This window comes from Mauremys mutica, chromosome 4, assembly GCF_020497125.1.
Source record: "Mauremys mutica isolate MM-2020 ecotype Southern chromosome 4, ASM2049712v1, whole genome shotgun sequence".
Taxonomy (NCBI): domain Eukaryota; kingdom Metazoa; phylum Chordata; order Testudines; family Geoemydidae; genus Mauremys; species Mauremys mutica.
The window spans coordinates 116,847,105-116,867,866 of record NC_059075.1 but is presented as its reverse complement, the minus strand read 5'-3'; the positions used below and the strand labels follow the sequence as shown (position 1 = coordinate 116,867,866).

The following is a 20,762-nucleotide window of genomic DNA, read 5'->3' as shown; positions in this document are numbered from 1 at the left end:
CAACCATGGAGCCCATTTAGCCTTTTTTCACTGTATGTCTACTGGATGCTGCTGACAGACACGGTACTGCAGCACTACACAGCAGCATCCCCTTGCCTTTGCAAATTAGCAGAGATGGTCATCAGCCCTACTGTACCGTCTGCTGCCTTGCAAGTTGATAATGATGGTTACCAATCATATTATACTGTCTGCTGCTGTCATGGGTGCTCCTGGCTGGCTTCAGTGAGATCAGCTGGGGGCACATGGCCAAAAATGAGAATGATTCCTCAGCTCATTCCCTTCTTTAAGTTTTGTCTAAAGGGAGAGTCAGTCCAGCCTAGAATATCAGGCAAGCCTACTAAAAAACCAGAGAGGCAAACGGCCGCTCCAGGTCAGAGCCCCAGACATCCCACAGAAATGATGAGCTGCATGCCATTGTAGGGGGTGCTCCTTCAACAACCCCACCCGTTGCTTCCCTCCTCACCCACTTCTCCTGGACTACTGTGGCAGTTATTCCCCCCATTTGTGTGATGAAGTAATAAAGAATGCATGAATAAGAAACAACACTGACTTTATTGCCTCTGCACGCAGAGATCAAAGAGGGGAGGGACGGGCAGCCTTCAGCTGCTATGATATTCCAGGCAGGAGTGAATATCCAGGAGACAAAGTTTAAAGAAGAGAATGACTGGGAGTCATTCCTATTTTTGCCCAGGCACCCCTGGCTGACCTCACCAAGGCCAGCCAGGAGTACTCACGGGATGATAATGACAGATATCAATCATATTGTACTATCTGCCATCAGGAAGAGAAGGGGATGCTCCTGTGTAGCGCTGCAGCACCACGTCTGCCAGCAGCATCCAGTAGAGATACGGTGACATTGAAAAAAGGCGAGAAAGATTTTTTTCCCTTTTCTTTCCCGGGGGCGGGGGTAAAGACATATACCCTGAACCACCCGTGACAATGTTTTTGACCCTTCAGGCTTTGGGAGCTCAGCCAAGAATGCAAATGGTTTTTGGAGAGTGCAGGAACTGTGGGATAGCTACAGTCCTCAGTACCCGCTACCTCTCTCCGTGAGCATCCATTTGATTCTTTGGCTTTCCGTTACGCTTGTCTCAGCTCCTTAATTTTCACGCAGCACTGTGCCGAGTCCCTATTGTGACCTCTGTCTATCATAGCTTTGGAGATTTTTTCAAATGCTTTGACATTTTGTCTTTTGGAACAGAGTTCTGATAGAACAGATTCATCTCCCCATACAGAGATCAGATTCAGTATCTCCCATTACAGTCCATGCTGGAGCTCTTTTTTGATTCTGGGACTGCATGGTCACCTGTGCTGATCGGCCCTCCACGCTAGGCAAACAGGAAATGAAATTCAAAAGTTTGCGAGGCTTTTCCAGTCTACCTGGCCAGTGCATCCGAGTTCAGATTGCTGTCCAGAGCAGTAACAATGGTGCACTGTGGGATAGCTTCCGGAGGCCAATACTGTCGAATTGTGGCCACACTAACCCTAATCTGAAATGGCAATGGCAATTTCAGTGCAACTCCCCTCGTTGGAGAGGATTACAGATATCGATATTAAGAGCCCTTTATATCGATATAAAGGTTTTCGTTGTGTGGACGGGTGCAGGATTAATGCGATTTAACGCTGCTAAATTTGATATAAACTCATAGTGTAGACCAGGCCTAGGACTCTCCCTGAAGCCACTTTTCAATTATGGGGGAGAGAAGGGGGTTGATTTCTGTTGCAGTTGTCATGAACAGCTGTTTTGAAAGTGCTTTAAAATTCACTTGTGTAATTAGCTAAGCCTGGAAATTGCTAGGCTAGTAGAAGGTCCAGGGTAGAGTTTGTGGTTCAAATTTGGACTCATTTGGTCAAGAGGTTCCCACATTACATCATTCCCTGTCCACTACATGAGTAACCATCTTTCAAAATGCAATAGTCTTCTAACACTTCTTAGCACAGAGCTAAGGAAAGTCCAGTCCTCCTCCTGCTTGGTCAAGCCACCACACACAAATACACACTCTGTGTGTTTGGGGGCATCTTAATTGTTGTGTAATGGGGCCTGCATGCGTGTTGTATCCCTATGAGCAAGGGAGTGGTTGTGAGGTGAGTGTGTTCACTTGTCCCTCCTCAATCATGCACCAGGCTTAACTAGAGCAGCAGCATCTGTCTAGGCACATGTTAGGGCTTTTGAAAATACCAGGTGATCAGCCATGTTGTCCTTAACCATCTCTCTGTCCTGCTCCTTTGTTCTTCCCTCCCAACTGGATATTCCGGGACCTTTGTTGTCGCCCTCACCAGTTTTTGGAAAAAGCCAGGAGCATCCAGAGAATGGGGGAAAACAACCCCCTCCCCCTTTTAGCCAGCCAAACTGTCACTTTGCCAGCACATGCCTCTGAAAGTGTTGACTAGAATGAATAAGAAACTGGGATCATGACAAAATCTCTGTGAAACATCCCTGAGGACTTCCTTTCCCCCCCCCACCCCCCAGCTCTGGAGAATGGGAAAATTCTTTTGCATTGAGCAGAAATTCTGAAAGTGCAGAATTATTTCTTGATACGCAATCTTTATTGAACTCCAGCAAAACTGACACAAATATACACCCAGGAAAAACCACTGTTGGAGATGGCTACAGAAAAATGCCAACTTAACAGCTGTGGAGTTGTGTAAAATTACAACCCCCTTGTAAATATACACATAATAGTATGAACCATTGTAAGAAAGGACAGTTCCCCTTTGGACCCAAGGATGGTTCTTGAGTCTCCCCCTGCACTGATAGACTGAAAAAGGGAGGTTACCAGACCCCTCCATCTCATAACCCCCCATCTCTCCCTCCCCTAGGCCCTGATCCCCTTTCTCCATCCTGCCCCCCGACTCCTCCCTGAAAACCTCTACTCCATTGCACAGTGAGAATATAGCAAACCCAGCTCCTACTCCTAAACTCTAACACTCTCTACCCAGCCTGTGCCACAGATGTTGACATTTGCTGCTGGAGTCCCTGGGGCTGGCGGGGTTTAATTTTAACAGGGGCATGTGTTCTCTCTCCCACTGCCCAGCTGCTCCCTCAGCTACTGGCAGGGCAGCCAGGTCAGAGCTGCATTGGTGCAGTGGCTCCTGCTCACCAGTCCAGTAACTCTATGACCAGGTCAGGTTTTGTGTCTCTCACAACATCCATCTCTGCCTGTGTTTCTTCACTTAAATACCCTTTCGTCAAACTGTAGGGAAAACAGGGAAGGAAAAGGACGTATTAACTCTCTCTGCAGACACAATATCTGAGCCCACTGCCCCTAGGACACCCAGTGATGCACCCACAGGATCTGTGTCACTGTCAGCCCCCTGCCTGTTGAGCTCTCTGCCAGCAGGTGCCTTTCCCTTGTGGTGGGGAAGAGAAGTGCTGGTGCAGTCTGTAGCCTGGCCTGCTCTGCACCCCGAACACACACCCCACTCACCCTGTGAGCTCTGGGCAGGGATGGCAATGTCCTTTCTGCATGTAAAGGGCTGGATTGCGCAGCCCTTGGTCAGGGTGGGGAGCACTGACTGACACGGACGGTTCCATTGATCGCTGGGGGGCACTCAGTGCTCACAGGTAGCAGGGGCTGCAAAATCCAGCTCCCAGAATCTCCCCATGGAAGCAGCATGATCTCAGCTCTCATGTGCTCCTCACACCCCCTCCTCACAGGCTTCAGTAACACTCAGAGGTGAAAGTAAGCCGGTACGGTCCGCATCGGCTTCAGCGGTGGGGATTTAAAGGGCTCTGTGAGGAGCGCTGAGCCTTTTAAATCCCGGTCTGCAGCTCCGGCGGCCGGGCTCGGGGCTGGCATTTAAAGGGCCCGGAGCTCCACGGCAGCTGGAGTTTCGGGCCCTTTAGTTCGCCCCAAGGGCACCAGCCACTTCTGCAGCTGGTGCCCCAGGGCCTTTAAATCTTGAGGCCCCGCCTCTTCCGGATGAGCCCCCTCCCCCCAGGACTCCGGCCGTACCGGTAAGTCCTGTGAGTTACTTTCACCCCTGGTAACACTGTTCTTGAAGGAGAGTTTTTAGCAGCTGTTGTGGGGCTGCAGACTTAGCCTGACACTGCTGAAATGCAGGTGAGAGCTCAAACTCCACCCTGGCTGCAGGAAGACAGGAACATGTCACTTACTCTTGTATTTACTTTTACAGCCAGTTCAGAAGAATGGGGTTTGTCTGTCTGCAGCCAATTTAGGAGAGCAGGAGCCAGTGCTCAGTTCAGAGTTGTGATGCTTATAAACCAAGGGTCAGCTCTGGCCAAGGCCATAGACATCAGCTAAGAACTGACAAACTCACAGCTGGGAGCCACACCAGCTGATTGGTATTTTAGTATCATTCAAAGGAGATGTTCAATGTATAAGAATGTGTTTAGTATTTAAACTTCATGAAAATCTGGTGGGATGCAGCATGTGTTGTTTTCACTTATCTGTACCCTGTTCAAATGTAATCGCAAACATATGCAGTGTATATGCCTCTGTAAGGAAGTAATTCATCAAACAAGAAAGAAGCTGCCTGTAACGCAAATTAAGAACTCTGACAGGGCCGGATTTACACCTTACGCACCCCTAGGCACAGCATCTTCAGCGCCCCTCTCCCCACCCAGAGATGCCTCTACAGACCCCCCCACCATAACTGTACAGCACCCTGCACATCACCACCCTCCCTTGAAAGGGGGAAGGAGCAGCAGGGCTCTCAGCTCAGCATGGCTCAGGGAAGGATGACCCCAACATCCTGGCAGCCACAGACACTGACTTTATTTCTCCTGGTAGATGCTCCTCCCCCCACCCACTCCAATGGGGCCCACCCTGGCAAGTGATCGGTGGCCAGCCCCAGGGCCAGGAACCTCAATGGCTGGTGGGTGCTGAGCACCACCTATTTTTTTCTGTGTGTGCTTGAGTCCTGGAGCACCCATGGAGGCAACGCCTATGATGGCAGCTGGGAGCTGCCTCCCAACTGTCAGCACTGCTCCCTGCTTCAGGCAAGCTCTGCAGAGCAGCAAGGAGGAGCCATAGACAGAGCTACCACCACAGGAGGCTACGGGAAGGTTTTGGGGCTGGCTCCCATTCGCAGCCCTGACAGTGAATGATGCCCAGGCACCCTGCACACACAGCCCCAGGGAGTGCAGGGGGGCCAGAGAGCAGAGTGGGGACCAAGCGGCTGCCCTGTAGGGAGGGGGAACAGCCAGGGTGTTAGGGGTCATCCTCCCCCAGCTGGGGTGAGCTGGTTTGAGAGCTAGACAGGACATAGGGACTGTGAGGAGCTTAGTGTGATCTTATTGCTTATTCCAGGGGTGGGGAACCATTTTTGTAACAGAAGCCATTGACCCACTGAAAAAATAAATGGTGGGCCACACACATTCAACTCACCTGCCCATGGGTGCATGACGGCTTTGGGCTTCTCCCCACAGTGGGATGAGCCGGCGCTTGTAGCTCCAGCCCTGGGGGTGGGGGCGCTGAGATTCAGGGCTTCCCCCCTACAGGGATGCGAGCTGGCGCTCCTGGCTCCAGGCCCACAGGAGGATGCCCAGGCTCGGGGCTTCCAACCTGCGGTGGGATGAGCCAGTGCTCGCAGCGACAGCCCTGCGGGCAGGAAGCCCTGAGCTGTGCTGCCACCCGTGGGGCTCGAGCCACGAGTGCTGGCTTGCCCTGCTGCAGGGGAAAGCCCCGAACATTGGTGTCCTCCCCCACCAGTGGGCGAGCTGATCATGTGTGGCCCATGGGCCAGATGAAAATGAGCAAGGGGCCGGATCCAGCCACAGGCTGTAGGTTCCCCACTCCTGACTTATACCCTTATATGAATATGTTTCAAGTTCTTTACTATGTATAACGGCACTCATCAACCCTAACAAGTAGTGTAGGTTCTATATGTGAGTGTGGCTCATGAGGCATTAACTAGGTCAGTGGTTCTCAGACTATTCACAATCCAGCCCTTGATTTATCCAAGGAAATAAATGTGTGGGGAGGGGGGACACAGTCAAGACAGTGATCGGAAAGGGATAGAAATTCCTCTACATGATGGGTGAGGAGAGATTAAATGCAGTCTCCATCTGAGCAACTAGGGAGAGGCATGAATTTCTGTATACACTGAAGATTGATTTTTAAATCTGATATCGTCTCACACATATTGGCAAAGGAGTAGAAGGGAGTTAGAAAGTCAAAAGACACTAAAAAAACACAATTAGATTTTTTTTTTTTTAAAATCTCATGATTTCAGGGGTCTAACTCATGATTTTTGACGTCTTCATGTTGGCAGTGCTGGATTGTTGCTGTTGTTGTTTGTCTAAGGGAGCTGGCTGTTACTTACTGTAGTTTCTGTAGTTTGCAGTTTGGATGTTTTAGACCCTTACACAGCAGCCGCACTCCAGCATCTCCCAGTTTACCCCACAGGTTCAGCTCTGTCAGCCTCTGGCTGGTTCTGAGAACAGGGGCGAGATCCTTGCAGCCAGTGGCTGTCACACCGCAGTACCCCAAGCTGCAAGAGAGAGAAAGGCAGAGAAGGAGGATCATGATATGAATGGGGCTCGTCACGGCTGCTCTGACAGGTGACCCCATCCACTAGCTCATCTGTCTGACCAATCAGTATCGAAAATGAGCCAGAAATCCTGCGACAGACTCTGTCCCAAACCCCACCTCTTCTTCCAGTGAGAAACAAACTGGGTGGGATATTCTGTCTAAACTCCACCCCTTGACTTTCACCAATCAACAGTGAGAATGGCCTAGACACTTCAAACCTCTGTCACTGAGCAATGAGAAATAAGGTTTGGGGTAAGACTCCTTCCTAAGCACCGCCCCTCACCCTTTCCATTGTCCAACCACAATTCAGAAAGAGTAAAAAGTTGCCCTTTAAGTCCCACCTACCCAGCTCTCAACTAATCAAGTTGGACTTGCCACTGGTCAGCCCTGCAATGGTGTGACCCAATCAGAGCAGCCCCATCGCTACAGGGAGGCTGTAGGGGAGCCCCCACCCCAGGCAGCTGGGCCAGGCTAAGAGCAGGAGGAGCTGGGAGATCCTGCCCCTCCGTGCCCCTGGCACTGGTTCTGCTGCTCCCCTGCAGGACACAGACGTCTCCTGCCTCTGACCCCAGCTCTGACGCTCAGGCCTGGGGAGAGGAGGCACATGTGAGGCCCAGCACTGGAAGCATCACACCCACCTTCCTCTGAGAGCAGAGATCAAAGTGGGGAGAGATAAAGAGAAGAAGATCCCCATGGCAGGGGGTTCCCCAAGGTTTGGAGAGGGAAGAGTCCCTGAAAGGAGGCTTGTTGTCAGGGCCTGTTCCAGAGTCTCTGTAGGGATTATAAAAGCAGAAGTTCTGCTGGTTTCTGTAACCCTGCTGCAGAGTCTGGGCTCCTGATGGAGCTGACAGCCAGCCGAGTGCGTAACCATGGCAGCAGGCTGGTTATAACCATGTGCACTTCAAGGATCACCCACAAGTATGGCTGTCCTTTGTCCTCCTTCGAGGCCTCACAATGAGCCCCCTGCACACCCAAACATGATCCCATCTCCACCTGCTAAATCTTGCACACACCTCGAGACACCCCTTCCACCAGAGCTGTCACCTGCACGGACTCCTTCATCACCTCATTTGCCTTAAAATATTGTTACTCTGCCCAATGGGGAGGTATGACGGCACCCCCGGGGTGCAAGCTGTGACTGTGGGACCGCTGTGTCCCCTTTACTCTCTATTCCGGGTTGTCTCTCACAATGACATACTGGTGGCAAGGAGCAAACCCCTCCAGGTGCTGTTACCACTCAGTACAACCGCATGTGGAGCCCCGTGTTCAGCTAGGTTGCGTGAATGCTCCTACAGCCACTCACGAATCACTGAGAAAGGCTCCACAAGTTGTACCTTAGGAATATACCGTCTTGCACCGCTCAAGACCCTTTCTTGAGAAATGCAAGTTTATTAATTGGAAAGTGGACGTACCCCAGCCTTTGTAACCTGAGCAGATTTACCAAGCGCTTCAGTCAAACTCACTGGTAACGATAAACATTAAACTGAGTTTATTGATTACAAACGGTCGATTTTAAGTGATTACACGTCATAGGCAAAAAGTCAGAATTAGTTACCAAAGAAAACAAAACAAGTGCACAGCCTGAATCTTAAACCTGTTAGACACTAGGCAGTATTTAGAGCAAGCAGTTTTCTCTCCCCACTGGATGTTACTGGATGTTACGGTTCATAAGACACCGAGAACTAGTATCTGGGCGCTTCCCAAACCCACAGCATATTTTAGTGACATCCATACAACACAATTCTCATAACTTTATATTCATTAGTGATGTACAAATGTAGATGGAACAGTGGATTTCAGCAGATCATAACCTTTCCCATGATACCTCACATGGCCTGCTTTACATGCAATATCCAGTGATGAGCTCCCAAGGGTCCTCGGTGGCACTTCAGCAGCCGAGGGGCAGGGGTTCACTCACTCCGGGTTTTCGGCGGCATTTTGGGAGCAGGTCCTTCAAGTGAAGGTCCCGCCGCCAAAGTGCCACAGAGGACCCAGTAGGGAACCACCTAGTGATTACAGTACAAGCTCCATGTGCTTGTCTCCCCCGCACACACCTGACCCCAACCCATGTCCTGCCCCCGACTGCCCCCCTCAGAACCCGCAGGTTTCTCCTCCCCCCCACACACCAGGGTAGCAGCAGCAGCCCAGGCCCCGGGGGCTATTTAAAGGGCCAGGGCTCCTCAGCTTCTACCACCCTGGTCCTTTAAATAGCTGCGGGAGCCCTGGGGAAGCGGTGGGGTTTTGGCGACTATTTAAAGGACCAGGGCAGCTAGATAAAATTAAAATTAAAATGCTAGATATGCATTTTAATCTCACCATGACCACAGGAAATTACATTATTTATTGGCCTGTGGACAAAGCCCTACCACTTTAATACCTGACCAATTTCAGAATTTGCGCTTACTCCTACCAGACGTTCAGAAAAATTCTGATTTACAGGGTCAAATCCATGTGCTTCAGAATATATATCAAATTGAAAAACATGCTTTCCTTATAGCCTATAGAGTGTTTACTTTGTGTACTAATTATGATGTGATGTGCTATGTAATTAAGGCAGTGAAACAACCCCAGCATATTATTACAATGGGGACATTAATGCTTGTATTGTTTTTGTTTAGTCTAGGAATGTGTTACTGTTGTTGTGATAAGTGTAATAACAAAAATGCCTTTCATGTTTATACTAATCATGCATTATCGTTATATCCAGCTAAGATGTATAGGGCTAGTCCTGATCCTTTTAAGCTAGAAATAGAAACACAAGTCATGATGTAACTGGAGGTTTAAGAATGTTGGTTGTGCTAAAGACAAGCACAAAAGGGGGGAATGTGGGAACAGGGTTAAAGCATTTAAATACAGGCCTCTCAGTTGTATGAAACAGAGCAACTGTCATGCTAAGTCTTAGCCAAATATTGTGAGACCTGTAGAAGCAGGGCTCACGTCAGAAGCAAGTAAGAAACAGTAGAGTCAGCGTGACCCAGCTTTGAGATAGCGATGTTTTCAGAAAAGAATTGAGAAAATACAGGAATGAGCAGGACATAACATAAACAAACTGCAGATGTTTTTAATTAGCGCATGCCACTAAAATGTATAAATGCTTGTGTGATATTGCTTGTACTTTGAAGAAACTGAGGCAGAGATACTCTCTGTCAGCTGTGTTCTTCCCTTGCAATTGCATGTCCTGAATAAAGCTGTCTCTGATTTTGTTCTTTCCAACCTGAGAGTGGAGTTTGTTTCTTCCACAGGAACAAACACATGGAACATCTGTTTACCAAATCAATACTGCATTTGATGCTCAACAGGGAGATGCACAGAGCCTATTCATGGGTAAATTGTGGAAGAGGTTCTATAAAAGGGCCAAATTTGGTAGCTCACTGGCTGGAGTGTTTGGTTTCCAGTTGAAGATTTGGTGAAAGACCTCCTCATGCACATTTATTTCTATTGTAAACTAAAAAAATCCCTGTCACACAAACTTAAATCTTTGTTTTTAGTCTTTACTTGAAAGTGGTCACATAAACAAGCAATTCCTGCAGAAATACAATTACGGTCATGTTCTGCTTTGGCTCATGCCTCACACCTGATATTGAGTGTAAGCAGGATGCAGAAAAATAGATGTTTCTTTTAATAAAAGAATCACAGACATTGTCTGATTTTTTTACTTAAGTCAGATTAATTTAAATAGGATTTTTTATTTAAATTAAATCTATTTTGCTTTTAAAAATAAATATTTAAAATTAAATAAGAAATTATAACATCCTGTGTTAAAGCATAAACTACTATAATCTGTATGAAAATTATTTAAATTATATAAAATGATATGCAAGAAGTCTGTGTTTGCTGATAAGCTGGTGGAAGTCACCAGCTGAGCACCTGGAAGCCCTGAGAACACCAGCTCGATATAGGGATCGGTTTCTGGCTCGCCACTGCAGAGCTGGAAACTCTGGAAGTCCTGGTTCCCTACCGCTAAGGCTCCTGGCTCAGTCACTGTCCCCAGGACTTCTAGGTTCTCAAGGCTTCTAGATTCATGGTTCACCATGAATCCACTAGGGCTAATGGGGAGCCAGGAGTCTAGAAGTCCTGGGAGCCATGGCTGAGCTTAAAGAGTGGTTTTCAACCTTTTTGTCTCAGGACCCATTTGTAAACCTTGATGGCCTGTCACGACACAGTAAATAGCTTTAGTGCAAAATGTCTGGCTTATGAAATATTTCTAACCCATGATATAGAATATACATGTTAACATAATACTTGCTAAATACAGCAAAATACAGCACTTAAGTATTTGTTATATAAATCCTAAGTTCTGAGCACTGCAACCTGACAGAATGTGTCAAAGGGTTGTATGGGAGGCCCTGACCTGAGGGTTACGGAGGGGAATCATGTCCTGGCCCTGGGGAGCGGGTAGAGTTCACCATGCATTTACCCCACAGCAGCGGCTCCTGCAGCTTCAGTCCTGCAGGGCTGGCTAGGTCCCGGATCTGGGTGTTGCAACCTGGTGCATGAGGTCACAGTGCCACTCACTCAGATTTGAGTGACCTCCCTGTCATGACAGAAAGGCAGTTGGGACAAACCAGTGGTAAAATGTTGACTGTTTTAAGCATAGAGCAAAATCAAGTCTTCAGGGACAACTATTTAGAGCACGGGTCCCCAACCCCCGGTCCGCGGCCCGGTACCAGTCCGCGGCCTCTTACAAACCGGGCCGCGAACCGACCCAGTGGGCCTCCCGCAGGCGTGCCTGCGGGAGGTCTACCCGAGCCGCGGGACGAGCGCTCCCTCCGCAGTCATGCCTGCGGGAGGTCCGCTGCTCCCGGGGCTCCGGTGGACCTCCCGCTGGCATGACTGCGGACGGTTCGCTGGTCGCGCGGCTCAGGTGGACCGCCCGCAGTCATGCCTGCGGGAGGTCCACCGGCTCCGGTTGAGCTGCCGCAGGCATGCCTGCGGGCGGTCCAGCTGAGCCGCGCGACCAGCGAACCGTCCGCAGTCATGCCTGCGGCAGCTCAACCGGAGCCGGTGGACCTCCCGCAGGCACGCCTGCGGGCGGTCCAGCTGAGCCGCGGGACGAGCGCTCCCTCCGCAGGCATGACCGGTCCCTGGTCCTGAAAAGGTTGGGGACCCCTGATTTAGAGAGTAACTGATAATCAGTACAATGGGAGGCGGTGTATGAGAGATAGGTCCCCTGCACTTTCCCTTCCCGTGTGCGTGTGTTACTCGGAGAGAGATCACCGAATCGGGCTTTGCCTTGTTTTGAAAGAGAATGGCAACCCCTGCGTTTGCAATGGAAGCACAACTCAGAAAACCTCCCCTCTGCAATCAGGAAGCCTGTCAGTCTGGTTGCCTGCATTTGTGTGTATCTCTTGCAAAAACAAAATATCTATCTTTTTCTGGGACAGGAACTCAAAAAAAGACCTGTTTTTTATTGTCCCTGTGCCCACTGACATTCAGAGAGCCACATACAAAATTATCCCTCAGACCAGAAAAAATAAGAAAAAGACAGAAACAGGACCCCCCCACCAAAAAAGAAAACAAAAAAACAAACAAAACTACCCAGTGTTCCTATATCCGCTAATCCACAATATTTCAATTGATCAAAGAGAGACATGCTTTGGTCATCACTTTATTCAGTCTATACCGCTTCTGTGTGTCAAATTCACACACACAGACACATCTCATAGCATACTGAGCAGTCAGACAACAAAACCAGATTAAGTTCAGGAAACCAATCTTCCACTTCTACACCACGTTTCCCCGTAGTCTCATCCAGAAACCTGTCATAGTGTCCGGGGTGTATCCTCGCTTCAGGGAGTTCAGGTCCCAAAGAATCCATGAGTTTTTCATCCCATACTCTGAGACTCAGAGTCACTAATGACCTCGGGGGGGGGGGGGGGGGAGGGAACCTCTGAGAGACCAGAGGGAGTGGGCTGCTGGGACCGAGGGGACAAAACTAATACCTAAGAATTCCCCATGCCTCCAACCAAAGACCCACCCTCAGCAGCACCCACAGCCATGTGCTCCCTGACTGCACTGACTAAACTAATCCACTGGGGCCTTCAGTGGCTGTTTTTTTATCCCAGAGTTTTGCCAACAAGCCAGAATCCACAGCCAAAGCCATGGAAACCAAAGCGACAGGCTCAGCCTCCATTTCTCAGACAGGCTCAGGCTGTGAATCCACTGAATCAGGAGCCACAGAACCAGTAATACCATCTCCCCTGGGGGGGAAGGGGTCACTAACCCCCTCCCCTCAAGAACCAACATTCCCAGAGATATCTTGAGCCTGGTGGCACTCAGTCTCTGTCGCAGCCACCCCACCCTGTGCTTTACTCTGAGAACCCCCCACATTCCTAGGCACAGGGTCACCAGGGGCACTGATTGACTCAATGTGTCAGACTCCCACAACGAAAACAGGCCACGTCCTCACGGCAACAAACATGATGTTGTCACACTCCCCAATCAGTCTATACCGCTTCTCCCCAATCCGATACTTCATGGACACTTTAAATACTTTGGAAGCTCAGTTTAATATCATATAGAGCTGCCTATGAAAGGACAAAACATGCTGAACACAGCCAAATGGAATCCTCCTAATAGAGCTAGTGACTTACCATAACTCACCAGGCTTCTCATTTCCTAAAAATGGAGGGACGTTAGAAACAGCAAGTGTAACAGCAGGTGTTGAGAGGGGCACAACAGGGACATAAACACCCTAATCCCCTCCACAACCACCTGCTCAAGGAGGCTATGTGTAGCAACAAACAACACAGCCTTGCTCATGTGGGAGGCAATACATCACATTCTTAAACCCACTGACCTTCCACACAGCTAGAACATGCTCCTCCACAGAGGCAGAGTTTGGAGGCAAAATCCAAACCCCGTAGCCACACGTTAAACCCTCACACTCTGCAACAAACTGCAGTCATTGTCCCCCTGGGCCCTCGACCGGCCATCCCAGTCCAGAGGGTGCACAAAAGCCTGCTAAGACAAAAGGAATCCTGACATAAACCCACAACTACCAAAAAATAATGAGACACACACAGAATTTCCTCCCCAAAACACAGACAACAGCAAAGCACACTCACTCTTAACCTCCATCCTAAACAATCCCACAATCCTCAGTGAGAGAAATCCTCCTGTACTTCGTGTGTGTGTGTGTGTGTGTGTGTGTGTGTGTGTGTGTGTGTGTGTGTGTGTGTGTGTGTGTGTGTGTGTGTGTGTGAGAGATAAATGTCCATGCATGTGTGATCCCGGAGTACTGCTCAGGTTTGGCCTGGCTGCTCCTCATCATGACCACAAATCTCCTCCCTTAAATTAACTTGAAACTATTGGTCACTGTGCTTGTAAGCCTCATATGGGGTTTTCCAGCTCCTGAAGCTCCAGTCTTGAGTTTCTAGGGAGCCCTACCAAAAGCGACTGCAGCTAAAATGGCTACCAGTGCTCTTGGACCCCGTGCTCATCATGCTTGGAGTCAGGACTAAGAACAGAAGAAACAAGGAGCACTGGCTGGGCCTAGTTTGACCTGGACAGTCCATCCACCAGTCCAATGACAAGCCAGGGCTGCACATCCCACAACAGCAAGTTTACAGGGAAAAGGGCAGCCTGACAGAGCGAGAGGGTTTACAATTGGAAGCTGGGAGAGAGACAGCGCAGACCAGGGAGCCCCTGCTAAATTCCCACTACCCCGAAAAGGAGTTTGTATTACTCTGAGACTGTGGCTTCAAGAATATCGCAGCTCCAGCACTGCAGTGACCAGTATCCAGAGAGAGAGAGAGAGAGAGAGAGAGAGAGAGAGATATTTCTTACCCAGCTCAGGTTACCAAGAGCCAGCCAAGATCCCAAGGGATTCTAGTGAACATGGATGGAGTCAGGAGAGGAGCCTGCCCTACCAAGGCATGAATTAAAAGGCGACTTTTGTTTTATCAGCCACCACAATTGAAATATTGTGGATAGAGCTGCAACACTCCATCTCAGGACATGTGACCTCAGGAGCACCAGCCACCTTGGGAATGTGCTGGTTGGGAGCTGGGATTAGAGGAGTTTGTGTACTTTGAGTGCATGAAATTGGGTTAATAATGTTTCTTAATTATTAGATAATCTTAACCTCTTCCTTCCGCAGATACTATTTTCCTGTGAACAATACCATTCACCTTTCTGTTATAGTGTTATTTTTGGTTTCTCATTCATTTGCTGAGGCTTATTTTATTTACTCTATTGTCCCTTGTATACTGGGCTTTACGCTTCTTTACAGATTGAAGTATTATCATGGCTTTATCAAAGGACAGTCACCCTGTGCACTGGGCACGGTGCAGAGTCTCTTTGAGTGGAGATACCAGGAGCCAAAAAAGAAAAAGAACCCAGAACATGATCCATGCAAGGAGTGGAGAGAAAATACCCCAAATATCAGTGATAGCAAGTGTCTGGGAGAGAAAAGAGAGGAGGGGTTACATACTATTATAATAAAAACAAGTTTTAAAACCGAAAGACATGTTTAAAAGAAAACCTGAAGAAAAGTTAAAAGAAAAATAAGGTAGCTAAAAGTTGTTTTGTTAAGTCTGTCATGGATCCAAGTGGAGTCTTCGGTGAGCATTTAAAACAATAACTTGAGTCACAGCCTGAAGTAAAGGTAGAAAAGGCTTTTCATGCTGGTTTCTATGTTGTTTGAAAGTGACTCACAGGGCCTGAGTCCTCATTTAAGAGTTAGGTCCAAAGTTTTCATTTCAAAGCCTGACAAAAAAGATGAGGTGTCCATTTTCATGGAACAGAAATTAAAAAAAAAAAATCATTTCAGGTTTAAAATCTAATCAGACCCTTGGCAATTTCATAAAATAGCCCCACATTGACATTAACAGCTGTGGGTTATGCTTGGAATTGTATGGCATTGGGCCAATGTCCTTTGCATAGAATTCCACCATGTGCAGCAATTTAATCTCTATTATTATTAATTAATTTGTAATGGGCTTCTTCTCCCCCGGTGCCTGCGCTGCAGGGGGTTGTGGCGAGAGAGAGAGGCCGAAGGAATGGGAAACTGAAACAAAGTGTTCTTATGATAAGTGGTGTGCCCGTCTCTGCTCCAGGGTAAACAGGCACTGCTGTGTTAAGAGATTTTTGGATTTTAGGTAATGTGGTTTAGACTCATTCCTTCCAATACCCCTGATGTTACAATATATATTGTACCAGTATGGTTCTATGGTGGGGGCACCAGGGATTATTCCCCTGGCCGGCCATCTACAATTACTTTGTCATGCTGCTGTGAGCTGGTCATTTTTTGTTTCTTGTCTGAGCCTGTGAAAGGTTGTTTTGAAAATGGGTAATATAAAGCAAAGTCAGGTTGTGAGCAACAGGCAGGCCCTGCTCACAGAATCAGGCAAGCATAGGGCTGATACTGCTAGGCACAGACACTCACACAGGCACATTCCAGAAAGGCGGTACCAGAACACCTCGATACCAGCAAACTCCCCATTGATAGCAAGAACATACTGACCCATCCTAAGGATAAGGTCAGGATGACAGCATGACACATAGGGATGTCATGATTGAAGCAACATGTACAAGGAAACGGGCGGCACCTTGATACGTCAAAGGATGGCACCCTGATACGTCAGGAGTGAGGTATAACTTGTTTGTAATTGTGTATAAAAATGTATCCCAGAGGGGCTGTCTTTGTCCAGCTTAGAGGGCATTGGAAAATCCTGGCACTGACTGAGCTTAGTCCATTGTCAGGGGGCACATATTTGTAGTAAATCCTGTAGTCTACTGGAAACTATTACTGTGCTTCATTTGCCAATAAACCTGGCTGGGTGCCTTCGTACCATATCCGATTCTGTGGTCATTGGGGGTTCTCTTGGGGTCTTCTGTGCCAGCTATCTGTGCAGAGCGAGGGCAGCACACAGAGGGAGTACACGCATGCAGCCGAACAGTTATCAACATTTGACAGAGTGACATCTGACAACAATAGGAAGTGTAGCAGGGCGGACCCTGCTCCGGCCCTGAGGGCTTTGTAATGCTGCCTGACAGGGCTTGAGAGGGGTTAAAAGCGGCCCTGACAGAGCTGGGCTGAGTGGGAAAGTGGCTACAGCTGGAGGCCACGCCCCAAACTGAAGCCCTGGGGCTTATAAGAGGCAGGGAAGCTAGAGCCCAGACAGGGGTCCCTCTCTGCAGGCAGAGAGGGATGGGCCTGGCTACTTAGCTGGAGGCTAGATACCTGAGGGAAGCAGAGCTGGGGGATAGGCTGAGGAGCCAGGGAAGCTCTAGCCAGGACAGCCCCAGGCTGCGGCCTAGCGAAGGGCCATAGGTACTGTGGGTTGCAGAGGGCAGCCCAGGGGTAGGACGAAGCAGCAGGTCCAAACCCCCTTTGCCTGTGATGAGTGGGCTGATACTGCAGTCTGCCCCAGGGTGTGGGGCTAGACCATGACTGTCAGTAGCCACTACTGAGGCAAGGCGGGGATAGTAGCGCGGGGTCCCCTGGGAGGAGGAGACCCAATTATAGATAGGGGGCACCGGGTCCAGGGAGGGACGCCGGGGCCAGAGAACAGGCGGGTCACCAGCCTGCTGAGGGCGCTCCAGGGCTGGACCGAGGGACATTCTGGGACCAACCAGCAGGAGGCGCGGCAGGGGTGAGTACCGCCCGTTTACAGAAGTATTGCCAGTTGCAGGAGTTCAAAAGTCAGACTTCATGTTCCCAAAATCATGATTAAAATTAATGCTTTTGTGTTGCTTTTTCTTAGCCTGCTAGTTCCTGAATGTGTAGGTTACACATGGGTCACATTTTTAATCTTTTCTCCACAATCATGAGGGCTGAGAAACATAATTATAAATAAATTTTAAGCCGAAATTCTAAATTATTCACGACTCCAGGAACTAAGGCCCCAAAAATCAAAGTATTGTAATCATCACAATAAAATGGAATGTGATGCTTTGCAAAGTGGATTGTGTGATATGGCTTCAAGCACTTAAGTTTCATGAACATATATGGTCAGAAATCAGTAGAGCTAGAATACACCCCAGACACAACAGCCAGCATATGTCTCTCAATGGGAAGTGTTGTGTTTAACTAGTGCTTTGGAAGCATATGCCACCCATGAAGACAACCCCCGCCAATGACCAATCAATTGCAATTTTGGGCTCTACGTTAATTTCAAGTTAGTTCAGTACTAGTGCCCAGTGATGACATTTTTTTTAAATTCCTTGAAGCTTTTCTCTCATATATCTGACGAAGTGGGTATTCACCCACGATAGCTCATGCTCCAAAACTTCTGTTAGTCTATAAGGTGCCACAGGACTCTTTGCTGCTTTTACAGATCCAGACTAACACGGCTACCCCTCTGATACTCTCTCATATATGTCATCCCAAGGCCATCCTCTAGTGCCCTCAGGAGACATTCTGAGTAGAACACTCATTTTGAGAAGTTAAGGCTGAATTTGCTGAGACATTTTAAGATGCTGTCATAGGATGCACTGTCCCTTTAAGGGAGCTACCAGGTTCAGCTCTGTGGTCTTGGTTTCTACCCTGAATGGGGGCTTCTGGTAGCTGTAATCCAGAGGGATGCCCAAGTGGTACTCTGGTTAAATAGCTCTGCCTTAATAACCTTAACCATATAAAAGAGACAATGTCCATTAAAAAGGCACATTTCTGAAGTCAAGAAACACAAGAATGAATATAGCTCCGTGCACAAGAAAGCCTGGTTGTGCAGTTAAAGCCCTGGATGAGAACTCATGAGAACTGTGTTCACTTCCTGGCTCTATCATACACTACCTGTGTGACCTTGGGAAAGTCATTCCATCTTTCTGGGTCTCATTTTTTCATCTAAAAATGGGACTAATATTTCCTTCCACCTGCCTTTGTCCTGGAATAAGATGGTCACACAGCATAAAGGGCTGTCTCCTCTTTCAGGGATCTCAGCCCAACACCAAACTCCCAAGCAGAAACCTGCCTCCAGAATAGACTGTAATTAAAGCGCAATGCAGACAGCAAACTCTCTGGCTGCTTGCCTAGTTCCCTCCTTCCCAAAACTGCACAACCCGTGTCACCCCACGACTAAACCTTGCTTACGTGCTAAAAAAGAACTTGGAAGACTATAAGAGAACTGCCTGGTGACACCTAACAATACAACATGTCTAGTGCCTAACACACTGAGGCCCTAATTATGGCTGGGGCACTTAAGCAATAGTGTAATACACTAATTAAATGACAAATCTTGTTTAATTCACAGTTAAGGCTGCCCGGTGATAGCTTATGCCTTTCTCACACTTCAGAAAACCAGGAAATACAAAGTGAAGGCAAACACCCACACAACCTTAACTCTGCCCCCTTGGAGCTGACAATAGCCACTGGGTTTAAGTGCATGTCCTCCAGATGGATTCACTCCGTTAGTTGTAACTCTCCTGAATAGTGGAGGAATAAGTTGAAGCAGCTGGGAAGAGCTGTGATTGTGATACAAGGAGCTCTGCCTCTGAGTCTTCCTCCTGTATATTCTCAAAAGAAAGAGGTGCATGTGAGCCATGAAGTTCCAAGCTGCATCATTCCAGTATAGAACTGTGGAGGTTGTGTCAGTAGCAGGACACTGGGTGGTATGGCAATTGTCAGTAGTGAGGTGGGATAGGAGAGCAGTCTGTGGATTTAATGATGTGTAGGGGAGAGTATAGGTTGAGGGGGTAACCTGTGTGCAAGTCTGACAGGATTGTAAAGGGTGTGAAGGGGTTGTTAAATTTTACAAGTGTACAGGGGAGTAGGGTCAGTGTTTGAGTGTCAGTCAAGAGCAGGTAGCATCTGTCCATCAAATGAAATTCCAGATTGCACGTGTGTACGTTATGGGCATTCTGAGACATCACTCAGAGACGGCAGAGTGGTGTGGGCATTTACGTTCATGTAATTTTTCCCACATATTTACATTTCATTCTCAGATTTCCACCCTGGGTGTGTTTCATCCCTCAAAATTGAAGGCTCAGACTGGTGTTAAATGGCCCATTCATTTAATCAGATGTTCGGGGCTGAAAGAGAAAACCCCATGGGGATGACTATAGTCTGAAAATTAGCTCAGATATGCGAACTGCTCCATTCATTTCAGTGGTTGTTCCCTTTCCCCTCCTCAGTGCCGCAGAGATTCTGATATGTGCCAAGTGTATCAGTTCTTAGCTCCTCACCCCAGTCTCAGCACTGTGTTTTTGGTGCATGCTCTGAGCATGCCAGTTCTAAGCTAGTTGGCAGAGATTCCCCAGATCTTGGCTCACGTGGGGTAGGGAAATGAGCTCAGACACCCACAACAAGCAATCTCCTGTCACATGGCTCACATGAGGGCAGCAGGGATGGGGGAGGACACATCGCTGTAGAGGGGCTGAGGAAACACAGGTTGTGGCTCACAAAAACTATTTTCCCCCTGTGCCAACTGCACACTCTCCAGCTCCCATCCATCTCCTTCCCATTCCTGCTAGACCCCCATTTCCTGAGCCTCAACCCCTCTTACCACCTACTCTTTCACCTCCAGTCTTCCTCCCCTCCTAATGAGCAGTTGCTTGTGTAGGTATTTTATTTTCAAACAATAGTTTCAGCACCTTCTGCATATTCTGCCACACTCAGATTCTATTTCCCTTAAATTAAAATCCCCCTGTAACAGAGGTAGATTGGAGCAATATGCCTGCTTCTTTTACTTCAGATTTCTGCCCTGGGTTGGATTTTGACTTGGACTCACAGTGGTATACAGATGCAGTTATCGTAACACATCCCCAGAAATATCCAGGTCCTGTGATGGGTGGTTTTCCAGATAGTGGCCTCTCTCTCTGCCAGCTGTTACTTACTCCAGTGTCTGCAGTTTGCAGTTCGGGTGTTTCAACCCCTTACACAGCAGTCGCACTCCAGCATCTCCCAGATTATTACCACGCAGTTTCAGCTCTGTCAGGCTCTGGCTGGTTCTGAGAACAGGGGCCAGATCCGCACAGCCAGCGGCTGTGACATCGCAATACTGCAAGCTGCAGGAGAGAGAAAGGCAGAGAAGGAGGATCATGATATGAATTGGGCTCGTCACGGCTGCTCTGACAGGTGGCCCCACCCACTAGCCCCCCTGCCTGACCAATCAGCATCGAGAATGAGCCAGAACTCCTGCGACAGACCCTGTCCCAAGCCCCATCACTTGTCCAGTGAAAAACAAACAGTAGGTGGAACTTCCTGTATAACTCCACCCATTGCCCCTTGCCTTTCACCAAGCAACAGTGAAAATAGCCCAGATACCTCAAACCTCTGCCACTGACCAATGAGGAATAAGGTTTGGGGTAAGACTCCTTTCAAAG

The 20,762-nt window shown here is 48.4% G+C and overlaps 1 protein-coding gene across 1 annotated transcript in view; it reads right to left on the bottom strand.

The window, feature by feature from the left end:
• Window positions 1-2,544: 2,544 nt before the first annotated feature.
• The window catches only part of LOC123368699 (NACHT, LRR and PYD domains-containing protein 3-like), a 118,385-nt gene continuing 100,167 nt past the window's right edge, over window positions 2,545-20,762 (bottom strand). The window contains exons 11-13 of the mRNA XM_045013736.1: window positions 20,274-20,444; window positions 6,289-6,456; window positions 2,545-3,194 (exon numbers count right to left, since the gene is read on the bottom strand). Coding sequence (XP_044869671.1) covers window positions 3,098-3,194; window positions 6,289-6,456; window positions 20,274-20,444 — 436 coding nt within the window. The 3' untranslated portion in view covers window positions 2,545-3,097. The remainder of the gene's footprint in view (window positions 3,195-6,288; window positions 6,457-20,273; window positions 20,445-20,762) is intronic.